Source organism: Muscardinus avellanarius (assembly GCF_963383645.1).
Source record: "Muscardinus avellanarius genome assembly, chromosome: 2".
In the NCBI taxonomy this organism is placed as follows: Eukaryota; Metazoa; Chordata; class Mammalia; order Rodentia; family Gliridae; genus Muscardinus; species Muscardinus avellanarius.
The window spans coordinates 170,113,176-170,136,966 of NC_137787.1; the positions used below are offsets into that span (position 1 = coordinate 170,113,176).

General features: G+C 39.4%; 1 protein-coding gene across 2 annotated transcripts in view; it reads left to right on the forward strand.

Annotated features, from left to right (window-relative positions):
* Positions 1 to 23,791, forward strand: part of LMO7 (LIM domain 7) — a gene marked incomplete at its 3' end in the record, with an annotated part of 65,010 nt that overhangs the window by 15,841 nt on the left and 25,378 nt on the right. For both annotated transcript variants that reach the window (XM_080688949.1, XM_080688948.1), the window contains exons 6-12: positions 739 to 881; positions 2,637 to 3,084; positions 5,366 to 5,674; positions 18,623 to 18,737; positions 20,013 to 20,174; positions 21,328 to 21,434; positions 22,383 to 22,443. In XM_080688949.1, the coding sequence (XP_080545075.1) occupies positions 739 to 881; positions 2,637 to 3,084; positions 5,366 to 5,674; positions 18,623 to 18,737; positions 20,013 to 20,174; positions 21,328 to 21,434; positions 22,383 to 22,443 (1,345 nt within the window). The remainder of the gene's footprint in view (positions 1 to 738; positions 882 to 2,636; positions 3,085 to 5,365; positions 5,675 to 18,622; positions 18,738 to 20,012; positions 20,175 to 21,327; positions 21,435 to 22,382; positions 22,444 to 23,791) is intronic.

The window sequence follows — 23,791 nt, forward strand, 5'->3', positions numbered from 1 at the left end:
GAGGCTAGAATTCACATTTTGGGGGCTGCAGAAAAGAAGTATTGGCTTATTTTTGCATTATCTTTCATATTGCCCTGACCTCTGTGGGGTTTATAGTCATTTAAATCATGTATTAGTAAAGCCTTTGCAGACTTCCCTTGTGGGGATGGAATGGAGCCCTTTCTTAAGTCCCCCCTCCGCCAAGCAATCCTATTAAGCTCACACTGGACTTTATTTACATCTCTCCTTTCCAGACTGAGCGTTCTCGAGGGGATCCCCATCTTGCTTATCTGTGTGATCACAGGGATGGAGCTCCTGTTATTTAGAGGAGAATGTTGGCCATGCACCTGCGCTCACCTGGTACAATCCCATGTCTGTTTCTCATACTAGTGAGCATGGCCTTTTACATAACAGCCAGGCTTTGGGGAGTGAAATAAAAATGACTTTGAAATACTTCCTGGTCTGTCTAACCTGGCACCTAATTACAAAGCATTTAGCATTCTTTGTAAAATGAGCAATGAAGATATACTTTCTGGGAAAGCAAAAATAGGATCTATCTTATTAGGTCAGTTTTTTCAGACAGACACATGAGATAAAGGCTTGGTACAGGAACGCTGGCTATAAAAAGCAAAATTAGGGCACCTTGGTACCAATGGGAGTGGGTGGCTTCAGTGATGTAACGGGATACTCTGGTGCTCTCACCGCTGCAAGGGTGCGGGGAGATCCAGGTATGACCGTGTGGATGTGATTTTCTGTCAGGACCTTGCAAAATGGAAAGATCGTCGGAAAAGTTACACTTCTGATCTGCAGAAGAAAAAAGAAGAGAGGGAAGAAATTGAAAAGCAGGCACTTGAGAAGTCCGAGAGAAGCTCCAAGACCTTTAAGGAAATGCTACAGGACAGGTACTGAGGCTGAATGCGCCGCGTGCGTGGAGCTGCCCCCGTGAGGGTGGCATGATGTGTGTGCAACGCGTTTTGAACCGGAATCATGCATGCACTGGAACAGCCGGACTTTTGTTCTGCAGCGAGAAAACAAAGCTTAGTAATGTGGATTAGCAGATGAAATGAGTGCTCAGCAAGGCAGTATTTCACACACACACACACACACACACACACACACACACACACACGAAAGCACTGGCTGTCTTTGGAGCAGAAAATCCACTACTTTTTCCCCTTTTAACATGAATTGAGAAATGGAATGGGCAAATCTGCTTTTACTTATTTAAATTGTGTAAAATATAACAAAGTTCTTTTTTATTAGTGGTGAGACGCAAGTATATTTTAAAGGAAGTCTATATAAGTATAAATATGGGGTTATTTATACTTTTGCTTTGCATCATAGCAGGATAAAGGTCAAATTCAAACTGTTCTGTAAAGCAGTTGCTATGTGAAACCTTAGGATTTTTATAGGTCAGGGAGAAGGCAAATATGCTTTAGGAATAATGTCAGAGAGGAAATATGCTGTTAGGGGAAATTAGACAAAGGCCCTTTGTGAGGGAAAAGCCAAGAATAAACCGAGTTTCATTCATTTAAATGCAAACAGCCTGAGAGGTAGTTACTCCTTACTAAATAGAAGATGGGGACGTTTCATCAACTCTATAAACATGAATAATGACTTTTTATTGTAATAATTGTCAATGGAAGTTCTAGAAAGCTTCATGAAACTCCATACTGCCTAGATCTTCGTCAAAGTCTGTTTTTCTCTAATATGTCATAAATTTTATATAGAAATAAACTCACAATGCTATTTAGGAGTCTCTATCTTTGGAGGATTTGAACTGGTTGTCAGTGATTTATATGTAATGTTTTAATGTTGGAAAACTAACAAACTTGTGTATAAAATTTTGCAAATAATCCATACCTTGTTAAATTTTATTTTGTTATTAAAAATCTCATTATGATAAAAATTGATATTCCTGTGAAGTATTAGAGAGCCTCTTTATTTTTGTGTGGTACTGGGGATTAAACTCAGGGTTATTCTACCCCTGAGCAATACCCCCAGTCCTATTTTAGTTTTTGTTTCAAAACAAGATCTTTGTTGGTAAATATCATATGTTGGTAAATATTGAGACAAGGAGTGCACAGCTCAACAGCAGGAATAGATTTATTTTGGGATAAATAATCTGAGAGGAGGCTCCTGACTGGGAGAGAGAGTCCATGAGAGTCAGGGGTCCCTGTCTTACAGACTAGGGGCCTTTTATGGGGTATAAGAGGGAGAGATAGCTACTCAGTCATGGCTTTTCCCCATTGGTGGTCTTGACAGGGGGCCAAGACAGGAAGGTTTATGGGCTTGAGGGAATGGAAATGATTAGGGCCACTTTCCTACCACTGCTAGAGTTCTTTGTTCTCCAGCTCCTCTGGCCAGGCCTCACATCTAGGGTTACTGAGAGCCTTGCTGAATCGCTGAGGCTGGCTTCAAACATGTGATCCTTCTGTCTCAGTCTCCCAAGTACTGGGATTATAAGCGTGAGCTACCACGCCTAGCTTGAGAGCCTCTTAGATTAAAAAGTAAAGGCAAATTCTGATGACTTTTAAAATTGTGGCATTAAAATTATATATATCATCACACTGTTAGTGGTTTGTTGTTTATTTTGCTTAGTCAGTGGTCTCTTTTTTATCCATCGATGATTAAAGTGGTGTGTGCTCTCCATGTAGGGAATCCCGGAATCAAAAGTCTGCAGCTACGTCTCGGAGGAGGTTGTATTCTTCTGATGATGTACTGAGTGATGAAGAACCAGCTGCTCCTCTGACTCCATCAGAAGCCAGTCACCAGAGTGAGAGAAGGGAGGAGGAGAAGACGGCACTGCATCCTACCAAAGAAGACTCTACGACTTCTACAGGAAGACAGGATGATGCTGCGGATGAAATTCAACTTCCTTCTAAAAGCCGAGCAGAAGAACTACACCCCACTGAAGAAAGACGCCCAGCCTCTTTGTCTTCTCAGCAGCGGTCCCTGAGTATGCAAATAGAGTCGGATCCAGTGTCAGCTTCTCTTCCCAGAAGTTACCAGAAAACTGATACAGCCAGGTTAACATCTGTGGTCACACCGAGACCTTTTGGCGCTCAGTCAAGGGGAATCTCATCACTCCCCAGATCCTACACGGTAAAAATGCTCCCAGTTCATGTGGTCTGTTCCAAAGGGCAAAAGTAAGCTACAGATTCATGGTGTACAAAATGTACATAATATATAAAGCAATTCCACTTTATGCAAATTGAGATTCATTGGAAATTTGATTTTTATAAATCGCAATGTTACAGGATTGATTAAATCCAGTGAAAATAGGGCTGATACATTAAGAATGAAACACATTAAGTTCTACAGCATTGCATTATTTTTTAGTGTCACTTTTTTAAATATAGCTTTTGTAAATAGTAGGTTAAGCAACATGCAGTTGTGAGTAGTCAGCTCTTTTATTTTTTAACCTGTAAAACTGCAGTTTACTATGGCTTCACTTAAATATTTTCAGGGGTTTACATAAAAATTTCAGCTTTATCTCCATATCCCACTTTAGAACTTCCTTTGCTTGCACACAATTATTATTATTTGTGGTACTGACTCAGCCATCAAAGTGTAGGGATCACAGGCGTGTGCCATCATGCCTGTCTGCACACAAGTACTAAAATAGCTTATTTAAACACATGCATTTCTGTTAGAATTTTAAAGAATAAAGAATATTGCAGCATTTGTCCTGCTACCTCAGTGATGATCTGCAGTATGTGAAAGGAAGTAGTACAATCTTAACATTAATTTTCCAATTCCTGTTCAACCAATGCACAATCTGAAAATAGAGAAAAAAAAATATAACTTAGCATGTTTGAGGTGAGGGAAGCCTGTCTAAAGTAGCCAGGAATCCCCTGACCATTCTATTAAGGGAAGTATAGGCGAATTTGGCAGCATAAAAGTAAACTGATATGATAGACACCATTAACATAGTTAAGACAATTGATAGTCAAGAAAAGCATTATCAAAATGTGTTACAGGTAAACATTTATGATTTCTAGGATGTAAAATATTTCTAGACATTAGAAAAATGTATGTAGAGAGTGAATGGTGAATTCGAAGGAGAGTGAGTTAAAATGGCTGAGAAAGCCCGGGGAAGCTTGCTGAGCCTCCAGAGCAAGAACGGGCTTCCAGCTTTCACTCATCAGAGGGACAAGGACTTAGAATGCTGAACATGCCTAGTGTTGGTGAAGAGGCGGAGCGACAGGCAGACTACTATGTTGTGAGTACATGGCTATAATTTTTAGAAATTTCTTTTATATATCAAATACTACATATTACGTACAACAAAGCCATTTATTATGAAGGAATTTGGACTATAAAATAAAAATTCCTGTTATAAAACATTTGGGAATTGGTTGCAATATTCTTCTGTGAAAGTGACAGAAAACTATAAACATTTTAAGTGTACTTAAGATGAATACATTGGCTGGGTGCAGTGGTACACACCTGTAATCTCGGTACTTGGGGGAATCTGAGAAAGAAGGATGGTAGTTTTGAGGCCAGTATTCAGTAATTTAGCAAGACCTTGTTTCAATATATAAAAAGGGCTGGAGGTGTAGCTCAGTGATAGAATACCCCTTAGTTCAATCCCCAGTAACATGCATATATGTGTGGGTATACACACACACACACACACACACACACACACACACACACACACGCCAGGTGTGGTGGTGCACACTTGTAATCCCAGTACTTGGAAGGCTGAGACAGGGGGATCGCAGGTTTGCAGACAGCCTTAGCTACTTAAATCCTCTGCAACTTAGTGAGACCTTGTTTCAAAATAAAGAATAAAAAATAGGACTGGAGTGTATCTCTGAGGTAGAATGCCTCTGGGTTCAATTCTCAGTTCTGCAATAAATAAATAAATAAATAAATAGTATTTTGGAGACTGAGACTCCTATGAGGATCGCAGTAGGATGACAGCCTCAGCTACTTCGTGAGGCCTTCTGCAACTCAGTGAAACCCTGTTTCAAAATAAAGAACCGAAAAATAGGGCTAGGGGTGTAGCTCAGAGGTGGAATGCCTCTGGGTCCCACCCCCAGTACTGCCAAAAAATAAAAATAAACAAATAAGTAATAAAGAAAATGAAAGCATTGGTATTCACTCTATGGTGATTTCAACAGTTAAGACTCTAGAGTTCTAATGTTGGCCTTATTCTGAAAACAAACTGAGCAATTTTCAAAAGTCTGTACATAATCTTTTATTAAAACAATTCCTTCTTAGGTAACTGTATTTGTTGGTCCAAAAGAACACACTCCAAGCTTTTAGCAATATTTGCTGTGGGAGGTATATGTTACTTTTGGAGTTTTAAAATACATTCTTTAAATAGACAATAAAGCTAACAGAATATCAAGTTTAAACGATGTTTCCTGTTTAGATGGATGATGGTTGGAAGTATAATGGAGATGTTGGAAGCTGGAAGAGAAACCAAAGTAATGCTGTCAGCGCCCCTGCCCCAAAGCAGGACACCACCCAGCTTGTTTCGAGCTCATCCAGCAAGAAGACAGAGGCAGCTGCGGGCGAGGGCGTGGTGCGGTCCCCCTCGCCTACCTCCACCTTCTCATCTCTCTCCCAGGACCAGGCTGCCACTTCTCACGCTGCCCTGTCTTCAGTGTCCGGCCTCGATTCAATGTCTGAATCTGAAGAAGTGAGACACTCGCCACAGAGAGAGGCTTCACGGTCACAGGTGAGTTTGGGAATGTTCTTTATCCGGGTAGCTCTGACACCTACGGATTTAAATCTGGAAACCACGCTTGTAGCTGTCAGAGCCTGGGCTGGTAATGCAGGACATCATATTCTGGTTTACTTTTTGACAGATCGTGAAAGAAGTGGGTCTCTTCCAAACACACTCAGATTTGAGTTTATAGATCCAGATATCTCTCATGGTGTGTGTGTGTGTGTGTGTGTGTGTGTGTGTGTGTGTGTGTGTGAACTTAGTGGACCAATCTCCTTGGAGTTTTCCTGGTGTTTTTTTCTCAACTCCACATTTCACCAGCTTAAGGTGTAGGAGTCATCTGTAAGGTTTTAGATCTAATGTATAATAGCCACAAAAAATTGATATAGTAGAGGCTGGCCTCTAGGGACACACATTTTGTTCTCTATTATCTATACCTCCTAGTGGATTTTAATACTAATTTATATTTCTACTTTAGAATGTCTGAAAATTTTGGTTAGTTCTTTCCCTCCCTTCCTCCTTCTAATGCGGATTGAGCTCAGTGGTGCTCTATCTCTGCCCTTTATTTTTTACTTTGAGCAGAAGTCTCCCTAAGTTGCTCAGGCTGGCCTTGAACTTGCCATCCTCTTGAGTCTGCCTCCTGAGTAGCTGGGGTTAGGGGTGTGTGCCACTGCGGCCATCTAATGTCTCTAGGGGAATATTGGGGTTAGTTACAATATGACAATTGTGATCCTTAACATTTGGAGTCCAAACAAAATATACCATCAGGCAAAGAATAGGGGCTTTGTAATTTTTTTTCTATTTAAAATCTTGATTGGTGACTTTTAAGAGAATTATTATGTAATAAGTATTCCCTTAGCCTACATGTAAAACATACTAAAAGTCTTTGTCTAACAAACAGAAAGTTTTTCTTTTTCAGAGAAACCCTTGGTAAGTAATTTGAGAGTTGTTAAGAACCCCTAACATGGAGGAGCTTTTGTGTTTTTTTGGCCTTGTCTAGAACTCTCTTTACTGAAAATTTTGTTTTTCTAAGGCAAAAGACCAAGTATATAACTTGGGATGAGTTAGTAGTGTTATATTTTTATTATATAGGCTTTAAAAGATTTAAAAGCTTAAACTTTTAAAAATTCTGATTATAAGATACTATGTGTCTGAGAACATTGAAAGTGCAAGAAAGTATAAAGAATAAAAGTCTTTGGTAATTCCACCATTGTTAACATTTAGGTAGTTTTTTTCCCATGCTTATTTACAAACTTATCTAAAAACAATTTTATAAATTTGTAATTTTTAAATTTTGTGAATTTTTAAAATTTTGTAAATTTGTAAATTATTTTGTTATTTTTAAAGAAATTGAAATATATAATTAGTATCTTGGGTTTCAATGGATGAGAACAGCAGCCTGTGTTAGCCTCGGGGAGTATAAAGTACAGGAGAGCATTATAAAAGTAGAAGCTAGATGTCTCTTGTTTCATGGCCTTGTATGTTTGCCTCCACTTACTTTTTTTTTTTAAGATTAGTGTCATTTATTCCTTTTAGAAACTCTCCGTCCAAAGGAGACAAGCATTTGTCCTATCTTTAATCTTACAACACAGTGTTACATTTAGGATCATTATCTTTTCAATATACGTTTATCGGTGCATTGGAATTATATGTCAAAATGAGGTCCTGAGTGATAGAAACATACATGTTCATAGCACGTGGTGTGTTTCCCTCAGAATCCTCTCCACCCCTGAACATATTACTGAGATCGGTATTAATACCTCTCTATATGGACTTAGCATTATTTGAGTTGCTTCCTTTATCGAGTCTCCTTTTCCCCTCCCCATCTCCCTCCCCAAGTCCTCTGCCGCTCTTCTCTTGGTATCTCTGCTTATTTACCTAAAGTCCTTTCCTTTCCCAATTGCGCTCTAGCTTTCACATATGAGAGAAACATACAACCCTTTACTTTCTGAAACTGACTAATCATCTCTTTCAGCATAATATGCTCTAGCTCTATTTTCTTGCAAAGGTCACAGTTCTTTATGGATGAGTGAAATTCCATTGTGTATATATACCATGGTTTTGTAATCTGCTCATCTGTTGATGGACACCTAAGGCTAGCTCCATAATTTGGCTGTTATGAATTGTGCTGTTATAAACGTGGCTGTGCATGTATCATTGTAATCTGGTTTCAGTTCCTGTGGAAAGATATCCAGGAGTGGTATAGCTGGGTCATATGGTGGCTCCGTTCCAGTATTTTGAGAAACCTCCGTATCGATCTCCATAGCGGCTGAATTAATTTACAGTTTCACCAACCGTGTATAAGAGTTCCTGTTTTTGCATATCCTCATTAGCATTTATTACTGTTTGTATTCTTTTTTTTTAAATTTTTGTGATGCTGGGGATGAAACCCAGGAAACCTAGGGACATTTTACCTCTAAGCTACACCCCTAGACCTATTTTTTATTCTTTATTTTGAAACAGGGTCTCACTAAGTTGTCGAGGGCCTAAGTAGCTGCGGCTGTCTGTGAACTGCGATGCTCCTGTCTCCCCAGATACTGGGATCACAAGTGTGCGCCACTGTGTTTGGCTTTGTTTGTATTCTTGATGATTTTCATTGCAATTGGAGTTAGATGACATCTCAGTGTAGTTTTTTTTTTCCAGTACTGGGGATGGAACCCAGGGGCATTCTACTTCCAAGCTACACCCTCAGCCCTATTTTTTATTCTTTTTTTTGTGTGTGTGTGTGGTACTGGGTATGGAACCCAGGGGCATTCTATCTCCGAGATACACCCCCAGCCCTATATTTTTAGCCTTTTTCTTATTTTTTGAAACCAGGTCTCACTGAATTGCAAAAAGTCTCACTAAGTAGCTGAGGCTGTCCGTAAACCGCGATTCTCCAGTCTCCACCTCCCAAATGCTGGGATTACAGGCATAAGCCACCACGCCTGGCCTTCTACTTTTTATTCATTATTTTGAAACAGGGTCTCTTTGAGTTATAAAGGGCCTCACCAAATAGTAACTGAGGCTATCTTCGAACCACGATCCTCCTATCTCAGCCTCCCAAATGCTGGGATTACAAGCGAGCGCCATCACGCCCAGCTCTCTGTAGTTTTGTTTTGCATTTTCCCTATTGCCAATCATGTTGGTTTTTTTCATATATTTGTTGGTCGTCTGTAGTTTTTCTTTTAACATATCTATTCAGTTTATTTTTTGACATTGACTTACTTGATTTTTTTTTAGTGTTGAGTTTTTAAGGTTCACTGTTTATTCTAGATATTAGTCTGCTGTCAGAGGAGTGGCTGGCAAAGATGTTCTCTCTTCAGACACTTTGTTTCTCTTGCATGCACAGGAGCTTCTTAATTTAATGCCAAGCTATTTGTTGATTCTCATTTTTATTTTCTGACCTTTTGGAATCTTATTAAGGGAGTCTGTTCCAGTTCCTAAATATTGAAGTATTTGTCCAGCCCTCTTCTAATAATTTCAAAGTGTCTGGTCTAATTTCTAGGCCTTTGATCCATTCTGAGTTGATTTTTCTGCAGAGTTTTACATAGGCATCTAGTTTAATTCTTTTACATATGGATAAGTTTTCCCACCACCATTTTTTAAAAGGCTTGTCTTTATTCAGTATATGTTTTTGGTACCTTTATCAAAGACCAGTTGGCTAAAATTTATAGCACTGTGTATCCACATAAGAAAACAAAGACTCCAAATAACCTAATTATGCATCTTAGGGCCCTTGAAAAATAGGAACAAACTAACCCCAAAGCCAGTAGAAGGGAGAAAATAATAAAATCAGAGCAGAAATCAATGAAATAAGAGAATAAACAATACAATCAGTAAAACAAAAAGCTTGTTTTTTTTTAAAAAAAATTGATAAACCCTTTGCTAACCTACCAAAAGAAAAAGAGAATTGACTGGAATTATGAAAGCAATAGATGAAAAAGGAGATATCACCAAGAGAGTGTGGAAATCCAGAGGACCATTAGAAACGATTTTGAAAATGTATATACCAATAAACTGGAAAACCTAGAAGAAATCGATAGTTTTCTAGATACATACAACCTACCTAAATTGAACAAGATGATATGGAAAGCCTAAACTGACCAGTAGTAAGCCAAGATATTGAAATAGCAATAAAGAGATTTCCAGGAAGGGGAAAAGTCCAGGACCAGACAGATTCCCAGTTGAATTCTATATGAACAAAAACCAATGCTTCTCAAATTATTCCATGAAATAGAAAGCAGTGGAATATTGAAACGCTTCCAAATTCATTCTACAAAGTCATTATCACCTTAATACCAAAACTGAATAAAGATACTGCAAGAAAGAAAATTACAGGCCAAGATCTTTGATTACTTTTCAAACAGCAGATTCAACAAAACAGCCTGATTAATGTGTTGTTTGCTAGGTGACGGGACCTCCCTCCCATGGCAGCTGACAAGCTGCACCCATGGATTAAGGGTATGTCCCAGGCTACCTTGGTTGAGAGAATCTCAATAAACTTGGCAGTCTTTCAAGTTTCAGTAGACATGGATTTATGCTCTTTTGTCACCAAACCTGAAATGGTATTGTGCCAGGAAAAATTTAACCTTTGGATCCGGTGTAGTTCTAAACATTCATATACTTTATATGATTTATCTAACTGATGCTTGGGGAGAGTCTCAGCCAGCCAGCCTTCCTTCCTTCCTTCCTTCCTTCCTTCCTTCCTTCCTTCCTTCCATTAGGAAAGTAGCTTATGGAGTTTACTGACTTGAGAGGCAGGAAATGAATGCATAAGACAGCTGTTGAGCAATATGTGAAAGGCATTGCACATCACTCTTTCACACTGTCCTTTAAACACTGTAACTATGCGTTCAGAGAACAGAAGAATCAAAACTAGTGCACGGCTGGACATACAGATGTCTTGAAGCTTTGTGAGAACATTTCTTCATTCTTCTTTCTCTTTCCTGCCTTACACTTTTGCTGGTAATGTCCCTTGAATTTCTTTCTTTACAGTCTCCCATGTTGACTACTGCCATCACATCTAGGGCCTTTGCTTATCAATGGGTATGCTTTGACAAGTAGTTCCAGGTGTGTATGCATTTTATACAAGACTAGTATTAGATTAAATTGTTCTGATGCCAGGCTGGATTTGGTAATTTCTCAGCTACAAAACTTCTAGTGGTGCTACATGGTCTGTTGAATGAAGTTCAGGGCACTCAAGGAAGCACCCATATCCGTCATGACCGTCCCCAAATTCCATTTGTTGTGCCTTAATATTCTAATGTTTACCAGGTGCTTACCAGGCCATCTAGATTCCTCTCAAAGTGTGACCATAGCTAATCTTTAGAGCAACCCTTTAATATCAGCACCATCATTTTCCCTGTTTAACAGTTGTGAAAATTGAGACATAGAATGGTCCTGTTACTTGTTCAAGGCCAAAGAGGGTACTAGATGGTGGAGTTAGGATTTGAACCAGGCAATCTGACCCAAAACTCCCCAAATCATTCAGTGTCATGGGAAAAGCGAGATAATTCAGCTACATAAGCAAAGCTGGTGTTTTTCTTGGGCACATCATATGCTTGGATGATTTTTTGGACATTTGTATATACATAGTTAAAAAAAAATATATATATATATAAATAATATGCATATATCCTTGTTATTACCCTATTTGAAAATGTTGACTTCAGCCCTCTCTGCCATTGGAGGCCCTCTTATTCCTTCAAAGCCCAGGGGGACGTCTTTCTTCATGAATCAAGATGTCATATTCCCCTAGTTGGAAAATTGAACTATGCATTTTTGAAAATTATACTCATTCAATTCCTCATTGTTCCATGTATTTATGTGTTCCTTCTTCACGAATAACTTTTTATACCTCCCACAGTCTTTACATGTGGTTGGCAATTAATACTGACTTGAATTGCATTCAGGGTCTTTGAATTGCCTGGACAAAATAGGAATTCCATCCAGGAGGTAACTGGGAGTTCTTGTAGTTCTCTAGTGTGGGAATTTTTTATTGTTGTTGTTGTTGTTTTGTGGTACTGGGGTTCCTGGAAACCCTTCTACCTCCAGGTTACGCTCCAAGACCCATTTTAAAATATTTTTTTATTTGGAAACAGGGTCTCTTAAGCCAGCACATGGAGCTGGCTTCGAACCTGCGCGATCCTCCTGTCTCTGCCTCCCAAGTGCGGGGATTACAAGCGTGTGCCACCATGCCTGGCTAGTGTGGGAATTTTAAGATTAAGGCTTGTGTTTTGGATTCTAAGGTCTGTGATGTTACAAGAAATTATTTAAGGGAAAGAAGGCTACAGGCTGAGACTTGTTAGGAGCCCATCATAGAACTATGGTAATAATGTGGTTTATGCAATAAGGAAGGAAAAGCATAATGGAGAAAGCTTAACGTGGCCTCGTTTACAATGTGTCCAGAGGAATCTCCTGTCCCTCCCCATTACTGGGCCAGGATCCGTTCCCTCTCTTCTCTTGGCTCTCCTCTTTTGGGTTTTGATCCCTTCCCCCTGCCTCCCTTGCCAGCAGCTAGCTGCCAGGGAAGTTCTGGGGTGACCCAAGGAGAGGAGGGAGCGGAGCCCCGGTCTTCAGCTACAGCTTTTGTGACTTTCCGTCAAATGCTCTCACCTACTGGTTTCTGTTTTCTGTCCTTTTCGGGGTGCTCTTCTTTCAAATCCCATGCAAATCCACTTTCCAGAACCGCTGCCCCACCCAGGCTTTTTTAAAGTAAGAATTACTAGTTCTTTAAAAAAATTGTAAATTTTTTATGCTATTAGTGCATCATAATTATACATCATAATGAGGTTTACAGTTATATAGACATACGTGCACACAGCGCTCAGTGTGTTTCCCTCTAGACCCCACTCCACTCTCTCTCTCTCCCTTCCTGTCAGTGTTATTGAGATTGGCAGTGATACCTTCATATATTGTCATGACATTATTATTATTAATTATTATTATTGTTAGTAGTAATAGTACTGGGGATTAGGAGTACCCAGAGGCATTCTACCTCCAAGATACACCCCTAGCCTGATTTTTTAAAAATTGAGGATGGAACCTAGGGGCATTCTACCTCTGAGCAATACCTCCATACCTATTTTTTAATTTTTTAGTTTTTTAATTTTTTTTTGCAGTACTGGGGATGGAATTCAGGGGTATTCTACTTCTGAGCTGCACGCCCAGCCCTATTTTTTATTCTTTATTTTGAAACAGGGTCTCACTGAGTTGTAAAGGCCTCACTAAGTAGCTGAGGCTGTCCAAGAACTGCCATCCTCCTGTCTCAGCCTCCCAAATGCTGGAGTTACAAGTGTGTGCCACTACGCACGGCTTTAAAAATTTTTTTTTAACTTGGAAACATGATCTTACTAAGTTGCTGAGAGCCTAGCAAAGTTGCTGAGGCTGGCTTGGAACCTGTGATCCTCCTGTGTCAGTCTCCCAAGTACTGGGATTACAAGTATACGCCATCATGCCCGGCAGGGGTAGCATTATTTAAACTGTTTCTTTTCTCAGTTCCCCTCCTTCCCAGCCCTCCTTCCCTCCTGCAATCCCTTCCACTATTCTACAGGTCTCTCTCTTCATTGATCTCAAGCACCTTATGTTTCTTCTTTTCTTTCTAGCTTCCACATATGAGTGAAAACGTAGGACCCTTGAATTTCTGAGACTGGCTGCTGAACTCACTTAAGCCTCATGTTCTCTAGTTTTGTCCGTTTTCTTGCAAGTGACGTAGTTTTGTTCTTCTTTATAATTGGGTAAAATTCCACTGTGTGTGTGCCCCAGAGTTTGAAAAGCAGCACTGAAAAGGAGGATGATACATAGGGCAGGAGAGAATAAGTCCCGGGCACGTCTGTCTCCCGATGCCAAGCCCGCCAGTGCTAGGCTCGTCCTCGCTTCATGCCATGCACTTCATCTGTCACTTTCAGTAGACTCTGCGAGGGCAAGAAGTGGGCCTGCCTTTCTCTTTATGCTCAGTATCTGGAGCTATAAGTAGTTGTTGAGTGCTAACTGAGAATTCTTGGCTTTAGAGCTAAGTATGGAAGAGTTAAATAGGATTTTTAGTTCATCTGGAAACTACTTCACCAATATATATGTCATGTTTTAATATTGTTCCCATGGAAAAAAGGAAATAATTACTAGGCACCAAGCCTGTGCCTTGGTATGTTTTAAATGTTTTATTTAATCCTGTCAATAATCTTCTTAGTAGGTGGTATTATCCTCATTTTTGCCAGTGAAGTATTTGAGATTTGAAATTTATGTGACTTGCCCCGGGGTGGTGAATGCTTGGGCCACAGCTACAATTTCTTTGACCTTATTTTTTTTATGACATGCTCAAAGTTGAGGCCTGCCATATGTATTAAGACAAATGTTGACTTTTTTTAACGTTGGTATATTTTTAGAATTTTAGAGCCAATAGGAATTGAGCTATTTTGTGGCCTATAAAGATAAAATTATTCTTGAAATCGTTTTGAGAAAAGGTGGTATATATTTATTGAAATTTAAACCAGAGCAAAATCTATTTCTGAAATGCAGAGTTTAAAATCTACCAAGTGGGCAGGGAGGAGCTACTAGTGGTTTTAAAATGGGGTGTGATATAATAACAGCATGTCCTGTAGCTGGAGTTCTGGTAACTGTAGAGACGTCAGATAAAAAGGAGGGCTGGAGGTAGGCGAGGCAGTTGGGGTGAGCCCAGGAGAGGAGGGGTGTTGGGCCTGGACTAAGATGGTAACCTGAGGGAGGGCAGGAAGGGTGGGGTGACCTAAAATGGATTTACGTGAACTTAATAGCACTTTATTAAATGCAGAGATGAGTGGTAGAGTCTCAGGGTGGAGACCATAGTGTGGCATTTGGGGGTAGTTGTTAGGTACACAAGGCAGAAAGGGGCCTCGGAAGAATCCAGTGTTTCTAACTTGGGCAGCTGTTGGGCCTTGATGCAGCTTGCCGAGGGGTGGAAAACAAGAAGTGGGAGAGCAGGTCCGGGGAAAAAGATAATGAATTTAATTTTGTAGATTTGGGATTTAGTGGTTGAATCATGGCAGTTAATGCAGTTACTCAGGCAGACAAGTAGTCAGAAAGGCTGGGGGAACAAGAAAATGAGAACAAAATGGGCACCCTGAAGACACTGAGAAGTGGCCAGGGAGATGGGGCTGGGGAAAAGGCAAGGGAGAGCTCGGGGACAATGAGCGACTTGGAGGAGTCGCTTAGAAGTGGAGTGTCACAGTGCCTGGTAGGGGGAAGACTGAAGACGGACTCCATGAGTAGAAGCGGAGCTGGGTGGGGTTTTCTGCAGCATTAGGGGTAGAAATGCCATCTGCCTCTTGGGAATGGTGAACAGCCTGGTGAATGGAGACAAAGACTTAGTAGAAGATTCTCTGGGAAGGGAAAGTCGCTTAGGCATCCGTACAGGGCCGTGATGTGTAAGGGCTGCTTACCTTCTGTGTGTGTGTCAATGTGATAGGTACCTGCCATAAATAAACAACTTCAAAGGAGGAAAGATTTATTTTGGCTTGTGTCTGCAGAGGTTTCAGGTCATGGTTGCTTAGATGGGTTGCTTTGGGCTTGTCATGGCGTGGTGCACAGAGTAGATCAAAGCCACTCACCGTACAGCCAACAAAAAGCCAAGAGAGGAAAGGCAGGCGAGGTGAGGTGATACCACCTTCAAGAGCACCCTGTGCCTCCAGGACCTCTCTTCCTCCTGTGAGGCCCTGCCTCCTGATGGGCCCACCACCTCCAACGGTGCCTTTGGGGAACATTCCTAATCCGAGCTATAGCAATGTTCTTTTTCTACTAATTGCCTGAAAGACATTAAACCATGTGAACACCAGTTCAAAGATTGCGTGTTTCCTGTTGTTGCTGACTTTACAATCCAAATCTACTTTTTAGTATTAACTATATCATACAAGTAGGCTTCCCTTAACTCAGCACATTTGTCTAACTGAAAAAGTTGGATGAGAATAGTGTTTGGCTTCATAGTATGTAGGGTTGACCATGGTTTTCATTAATTTTCACTTGTGTTCTGAAAATATTCATTCATCAGATCTAGGGGAAAATAAATCTTATTCTTCCAACTGAATATGTCTTCTCCCTCTCCCTCTCCCTCTCCCTCTCCCTCTCCCTCTCCCTCTCCCTCTCCCTCTCCCTCTCCTTCTACCTCTCTACTGGGAATTGAACCCAGGGGCATTCTATCTCTGAGTTAAACGCCAGCCCTTTCTATATTTTGGTTTGATATAGGTTCTATCTTATTGCACTGCTGAGGCTGTCCTCAGGCCTGTCATCCTCCTGTCTCAACTTCTCAAGTAGTGAGATTAGGCGTGTGCCACCACTGCTGGTTTACATTTATTTATTTATTTTTTAAAGCTTTATCTTTCTGCTACACCAGCCTGACAGTTAGCGAGTCAATCTCAGATTTCAATATACACATCTGTTCAAATTGTGAACCTAATTTGGAGGAAGTTGTTTTATTTTAGTGCCGAGATGTTGGTAGATAATTATATTTTGTCTTTTCTGGTGTGGCCAGCTAAAACCACTTAAGTAGTTCATTTATTAGTCATGAAAAAATCTAGATTTTCCCAATGATTTATATTTCTGTTCCATTCAGTTCAAAAGGCAATTCTCCCATTATCTTCTGAAGCTCTGATCCTTTAGAGAATACTCACTTGGCATATACTTGGTAGAGAGAAATAAGGAAGCAGAGATCCCACCCTCAATCACTGTTGAATAGTTTGCATTTGACCATAATTATAGCCATGGTCACATATGCGGAGTCTCAGGGATCTAATGCAAGATCCTCCTGTTCCATAGTGCTGCCTAAGGGGCTGCCACAAGGGAGAGGCCACAAAGGGAGGCTCTGCAGCCCTGACCCTCCCACCACAATCACTCAACCCTTTTTTCTATATTGGTTTTGGGGAGAAGGCAGTCTGAATAAGATTTTCATTTGAAAGTAGAGTTTTTAAAGGAAAAATCTTTAAAAAAAAAATACTAGTGTTCCAGTGAAAGAGAACTCTCCTAGGATCTGTGGTGTTCCCAAGGCCACCTGGTTATTGATGTAAATGCACCCGGACTTGTCCATGGGGTCCTCTCTCCTGTCTTTGCATACTCAAGGACCAGCACCACAGCCCTCCAGGCTGTGGGCACACAAGGCCGCCTTCCCTGCTAACACTTTCAGAGAGGTGGCTTTGTCCTTGTATTTAACATGGGCAAACCCAGAGTTACTTATTTCTGAGATAAGAATAGACTTTTGCAGGATAATTCTTCTGATCCAATATAATTGTGGGATGCTTCCCTCTATGTCTTGAGCTCTTTGTCCTTTATATTCTATTTGGGAGAAGAGGCTAATGTTTACTTGCCATCTTCCACGGGGTATTCTGTATGCAGTGTGAGAGTGTTTATTAAAACTCCTCCCTGTCTTTTATTCTTTAGCTAAAAAAAAACAACCTCAATTAGTGTTTTGAATATCTAACCCATCATATATTTAATGGACTCTAAATCAGATTTTTTTCAAGTATGATGAAGATGACCACCTGTTTTCGTTTAGTCTAACTATATGGTGGTTTCAGTTAAAGATGAAAGCTAATCAGTAATTTTTTTTCTATTATTAGCAAAGCTTTATTACATCGAGTTCAAATATCAGTGTTCATCAGATTATTAATGAACAGGATGACTACATCTGGATGCCCCTCTTTAACTGCTTTACAAAGAGCTTCCTTCTGAAAACGTTTCTATATTATTAACTAGATTTTTTCTTGCTTAAAAAATCTCATTCTTGAAGAATCACTTGTTATTCATTAAGAACAAGAATTGTGACTAATTCATCTGTTTCTGTGTCTCATACAAAATAAATGCACAGTAAATGTAGAAAAAATGAGAAAGTGAATGGTGTCAATAACACTTCTGTGTGTCCGTATAGTTAGTTCTTTATTTTGTGTTCTGTGTCTTCCTTATCTTCTAATTCTTAGGCACTATCCCAATTTTCTCAGAATATGGTCATTTGGATCTTAAACTTGTTTTATTGGTATAAAAACGTAGGCAGCAAGTTTTATTATTTACTCCGTTGGCCCTAGGGTTTAACAGCCAGATAAAAATGGAGAATTTGTAGCTCATCTTCTAGAAAGCAAAGTAACTTTGGGAAGAGAACTAAAAGACCATTCTGGTAAACTCATTATCTTAAATCTGTATTTGTTGCTTTTCCAAAATAAAGTATTTCACTTATAAAAGATAAAAATTTTCAAAGTTTACCGTTAGTATACCAAAGAGTGATCTAAGAAAGTGCTGGGAAATTTAGTGTTTGTTTTCCTGGGGTAAATATGACATGATAAAGGTAGAAATAGAATTCCACCTTTTGCCCAAGAGGCTAATGTTCTTGGACTTTTGCAGGCTGATGTTTCTTTAAAGAAAGTCATGGTCTAGAGCTCAGGATCCTCTTGGCATCTCGGGAACAGTTTCTCAGGGGTGATGGAGTTCTGCTTTCTGTAGCATGTGTAACAGCTAAGGCTTTACCACCACATCTTCCTGTGGCAATCAGACAAGCAAAAATGCTTGTCAAATTTGAGGTGCTAGTGGGGCAGTACCAATCCTCGGTAGATATTGTTGGTAGCTGAATTATGTAAACCACTTGGAATTATCTAGCTAAATATGTTTATTGTTGGAGATAGTTTTTTTAATATTGTCATTTTAAGATCAAATAATTAAAATCATTCTCATTCCTGGGCAATGAATACATGATTTGTCAATTAGATTCAGTGATATAGTGGACAAGAACCTAACATTTATCAGCGACTAACAAAATTATGGCATTGATAGGAAGAATAAAATTTAATTTGAGTAGAAAGCATTTTAAACTTGGTTTTCACCAACCCAAGGAAGAAAGTATGAAGCTTCGGGTTTATCATGAAATAATTCAAGGGTGCTCTGCATGCAGCCTCCATCTTCCACGGATAGACTTTCCTCTGTGTGGGTGCCAGCGACACCTGATACCAGCGTTTCATGTTTTGTTTTCAGGATCAGTTCAGCGATATGAGAATCAGCATAAACCAGACGCCAGGGAACAGTCTTGACTTTGGGTTTACAGTAAAATGGGATTTTTCCAGGATCTTCATAGCATCCGTTGAAGCAGGTAAATCATAGATTGACATCTACTGAACTTTCTTCTCCTTTGTTATCCTGCTGTGTGTGTGTGTGTATGTGTGTGTGTGTGTGTGTGTGTGTGTGTGTGTGTGTGTTGGGGGAGATGCATAAATTATTTTATCTAGGAGGAGAAAATATGTGAAAAAGGCCTTAGTAAATAGATGAGATGCATCTTATCCCCTAAGACTGTTATTTGGGGCTGCAAATTACATATTAATTTATATTCCATGTCTCATTAATTTTAGTTTTGAAGATTCTTGATTTTTGTGACATTCCAGAATTTGTCAATTTTAAGCTTGATTTTTGGAAATCCTAACAAATAGTACTTAATTGAGGGCTTAGAATTAAACTTGTATGATCATCTGTGTTTTGTAGGTAGATACACAAAACTTGTTATAAAATAATGTGGAGGGTTTTGTTTGTGCTTTGTGGTGCTGGGAATCGAACCCAGGAATTGACATAGAATCGGCAGATGCTCTACATCCCATGCCCAGGGAGTGTTTTCTGAGCATCCTAACATATCTATTGCTTATGCAGCTTTCAGAATGCTTTGAGACTTTTGCAAAAGGTTCACTCCTCCTCCACCCAGGGTTATAATAAGTCAAGCTCAGAAACTCTGCAAAATATTACTACAGAGCCTAAAATTAAAATAAGAGCTATTGTACTTGAGAGGTCTTTGTTTACATATTTTAGCAATGTAAAATTGCATGCAAACATTGGTTATTTCTTTTGATTGCCTCAATTAGATAATTGTACATTAGTTATAGCTGTCATTATCTGCAGTGTTAAGTGGCCTTGTTTCTTTCTGCTCCCTCCCAGAAGGCATCTGATTTGTAAGCTCAATTAAAGAATGGTATATTTCACATTTTTAATTAAAAATAAAGTTTTCTTTGTCCTTAATTTTATTGAATTGGTGATCTTTCATTTGTTCTTTTAATATTAATGAAGTTCCATAGTAGGGAATAAAAAAAGCCTTCAATGCTTTCTATGTTGTAAATACTCAAATATTTGATAACTTTAAAAAGCTAGTGAGACCCTGTTACCAAATTAAAAAAAAACATAGGGCCGGGGTGCAGCTCAGAGGTAGAATGTTCTTGGGTTCGATCCCTAGCACTGTACACTGAAAAACAGTTTACTCTGAAACACCTGAAAACAATGAGAAATGGCTGAGGCTAAGCAGTTACTTTTCCTTAATTTAAAGAAACAGTTACTAGTACAACATCTGGTTTTTAAGCGTTTGATTAATTTCCTTTGCATTATTTAGGTAGCCCGGCAGAATTCTCTCAGCTACAGGTAGATGATGAAATTATTGCTATTAACAACACCAAGTTTTCACATAAGGATACAAAAGAGTGGGAGGCAGCCATGGCCAACGCTCGGGAAACTGGAAGCTTAGTGATGGACGTCAGGCGCTATGGGAAGTCCGGTGAGTGACCTATACCACCCGGTGTGGCTTTCTGAATTGGGAAACTGGTCTTTGGCAAGTGGCTGTAACAATTCGCTTTAATAACTTTATTCTCTCATCTTACTTTTTTGTGATGCTTAAAATTCTTGTCATTGTGTTGGAACAAATCTTAAAAAAATACCTTCTTTCACTATACTGTGTGAAAACTCTTCCCTAGCAAATTTACTGAATTCTACCTGATTTGACTGAATGCCCTGATCTGACTGAATGCAGATATCAAATAAAGGCACATGCATCTGGGATTGGTGGCTCACGCCTGGAATAATCCCAGTACTTGGAAGGCTGAGACAGGAGGATTGCAGGTTTGAAGCCAGCCTCAGCAACTTAGCGAGGCCCTCTGCAACCGAGTGAAACTCTGTTTCAAAAATAAAAAATAAAGTGGGGCTGGGGTGTAGCTCAGAGATAGAATGCCCCTGGGTTCAATCCCTAGTACCACTTTCCTGCCCCCCCCAAAAAAAATTAAAATTAAAAAAGGAGGAAAATGTATCTGCATTTGTAGCCATTTATAATAACGTTGAGTATTAAGAATTTAATACTCCATGATTTAATACGCCATGATTTAACTTTCTCTGCAGTTTCTTAACTGTATTGGGGTAAGAGAGCATGGTAGGCCATATCCCCATTCTTCATCCTCAGAGAACTTTCAGTATGCATTTTCCATTATTGTATTTCTGAGTTACAGGCTGAGGTTAAATGGGGAAAGGTGTCAAGCCTCTCCAAACCTACCAGTTTCTGATTTCAAACTTCCCCAATGCCACAAAAAGCAAAATGAAGAACATCTCGTCCTGGTTTATGTAAAGATCCAGCCAATTTGCTAGTCTTTTCATTACTAACGTGGTTTAAGCTTTGTGTTTTGGGAAGGTGGTCTCTCGGCAAGAGCCCTCCACTCTTCCTTCCTTCTCACACGACCTGATTTGTCTGTCTGTCTGTCTGTCTTTTATGTATGTGTTTCATGTGTGTATATTCAGTAACTTTATTCTTCCCACTTCATCATTTATGTGTTCTCATTACTTGATCTTCATGTGCAAATCAGACTGGGGCAAAGACCAGCCTTCCCTGCCATTTACACGACATAAAACCCTCAATCTCACCAGTATGGCTACCAAAATTATAGGTTCACCTGAAACAAAGTGGATCGATGCAACTTCTGGCATTTGCAACTCAGACAAGTCTTCAAGTCTGTCAATAACGACTGATTTCTCAGAAACCCTTCAGAGTCCTGTAAGTATTTCGAGACATCAGGATACTTAGAGCAAAAAGCAACAATAAACATTAAAGATGGGGAAGATAATTTGTTTGAACAATTTTGACACTACTTTAAAGACATGTATTTCTGAATAAGCAATATATAGTAAAGAGAATAACACATGTTTTTGAAAAACTGAAGACATTACATAATGGTAAAATGAACAGATCCCAAAATGTCATTTTCCAGGTATTTTTCACCAATATATCATCCTTAGAGCCATCTCTCAGATCTTTGTGACTGTGAGGTAGCAATTATGTCAAATTACACACTGTAACTTCTCTTTGCATATACTGGCTAAATAAAATGTAACCATCGTATGCAATGTGATATTTCACGAAGCATTTTTAGTTCTTATGTGGGTGAATTTGATAGGTTGAGTTACATGTGTGATTAAGACATAATCAGATTTATTAATTGATTCAAAAATTAAAATGTCAAAATCTTTTGAAGTGTCAAAGCATACTTTTTTATAGAGACTGAAAAAAATGGGTTTCTATTTATAGTATAAGTTCATTGAAATGAAAAATTTAACTCTTATCTAACACTTTTTAAAAATAAGATGTTGTTTAATTGTGTAGGAAAGGTTTAAATGTTAGAGAATCTGAGGTGACTGTTTTTGCCTACTTATAAAAATAAGCCAGGTGGACTCATGACTATTCTATTCAACATGTTTCTTAAAATGCTAATGTCTGGTTAAACTTAAGGCCATCCTTCCCTGCAGCCAGTCATTAATGCTTTCACGAATATTGGAAACAAGTGAAAAAAAATTGTTTCTACTACACCTATAACACTCTGTGGAATGGATCAATATTCTGAAAAACCCCTCTTGTTACAAGATATTTTTTACCACTGGAAAATGTATTATTTAAGCTCAGAGTCCGATTGGAGAGAATGTTAATTAGCATTTTGGTCCTTTCCAGTATACCGAGTCCAAAGAAATCAATGGAATTCACGATGAGAGCAACACTTTTGAATCAAAAGGTAAATATCACCATGACAATTTACGCTCGTAATACAGCAAAAGTTACAACTCCCAAGTTCTGTTATTATAATAATATCTGAGAGTGAAAGAAAAATGGATCCACCACAACTTGAAACTAAAAGGTTAGTGCAGGGATCCGATTGCAGCCAGGTGGAAGGGTGTCCAGTTCCAGCGTTGACTAGTTCAGGAACTGCAAACAAAAGGTTGGCAGCAGGTGCCGGAGCCTTGGGTGCCTGTGTGCCCAAGCCAAATAATAAGAACAGGTTTTTCTGAGGCCAGCAGCGCTCGGCTATGAAATACTGGCAAACGGCATCTTCATTAAATATAAAACGATGAATGAAGTTTCCTTTTCCCCTTTATTGTCATGAAAGGGACAATTGTGAAGGCAGCTCATCTCAAGAGAGAAATGCCCGGGGTAGTAAGAGTTGTATAGGCTGTCCTCTTTGGTAATGAAGAAGACAGCACGGTATCTAGGGCCGCTGTGGAGATGCCATTGTCTGCCTTTTTCTTTCCAGCCAGAAATAATTTAGCTATGCCGGGTGTGGTGGCTCACACTTGTCATTCCAGTACTTGGGAAGCTGAGCCAGGAGGATCACACTTCTTGGACAGCCTCAGCTACTTAGCGAGGCCCTTTGCAACTCAGTGAGACCCTGTTTCAAAATAAAGAATAAAAAATGGGGCTGGGGCAAAGCTCGGAGGTAGAATGCCCCTGGGTTCCAACCCCAGTAAAACACACACACACACACACACACACACACACACACACACACACACACACACAGAAATAATTTAGCTATTGCACACTGTGTGCTGTTTCTTGGGCATACAGAAGAAGTAAGAATAACAACAAAAAAACTATCTGGTCCACAATGGTTGGGAAAGAGACTCAAAAGGTGAAGCTGCTTTTATTATGAAATGAGGTGGCCCAGAAAGGGATGAAGTTTGCATATTGCCAGTTTATGATATGTTATGGCAAAACTAATCAAAATATGTAAATTTTCTTTCTCTTCCTTAATTATCTTTGTATTTCATTTCCAATAGATACAAGTGATTATATTTTATTTTTTAAGTTGTATTTTTTGCCAAAGAAGTTTTTCTCTCAATAAGTATTGCTTATTTTTCTTTATGATACCAAATTTAAGGGTTTCTCTCCTGCCAGTTGGCAGAGCCCGTTACTCTAACTCTGGTGACAGTGGGACTGTGCTCAGACTGTCATTTGAAGGTTTTGTACCAGTATCAAATAATGGTCACATTTGCATCTTATGTCATACATAGACTTGTGGCGGATCTGTGGGAGAAGGCAGGATATATTTCCTATTTCTTTCTGACTGAGCTCCATTTTGCTTA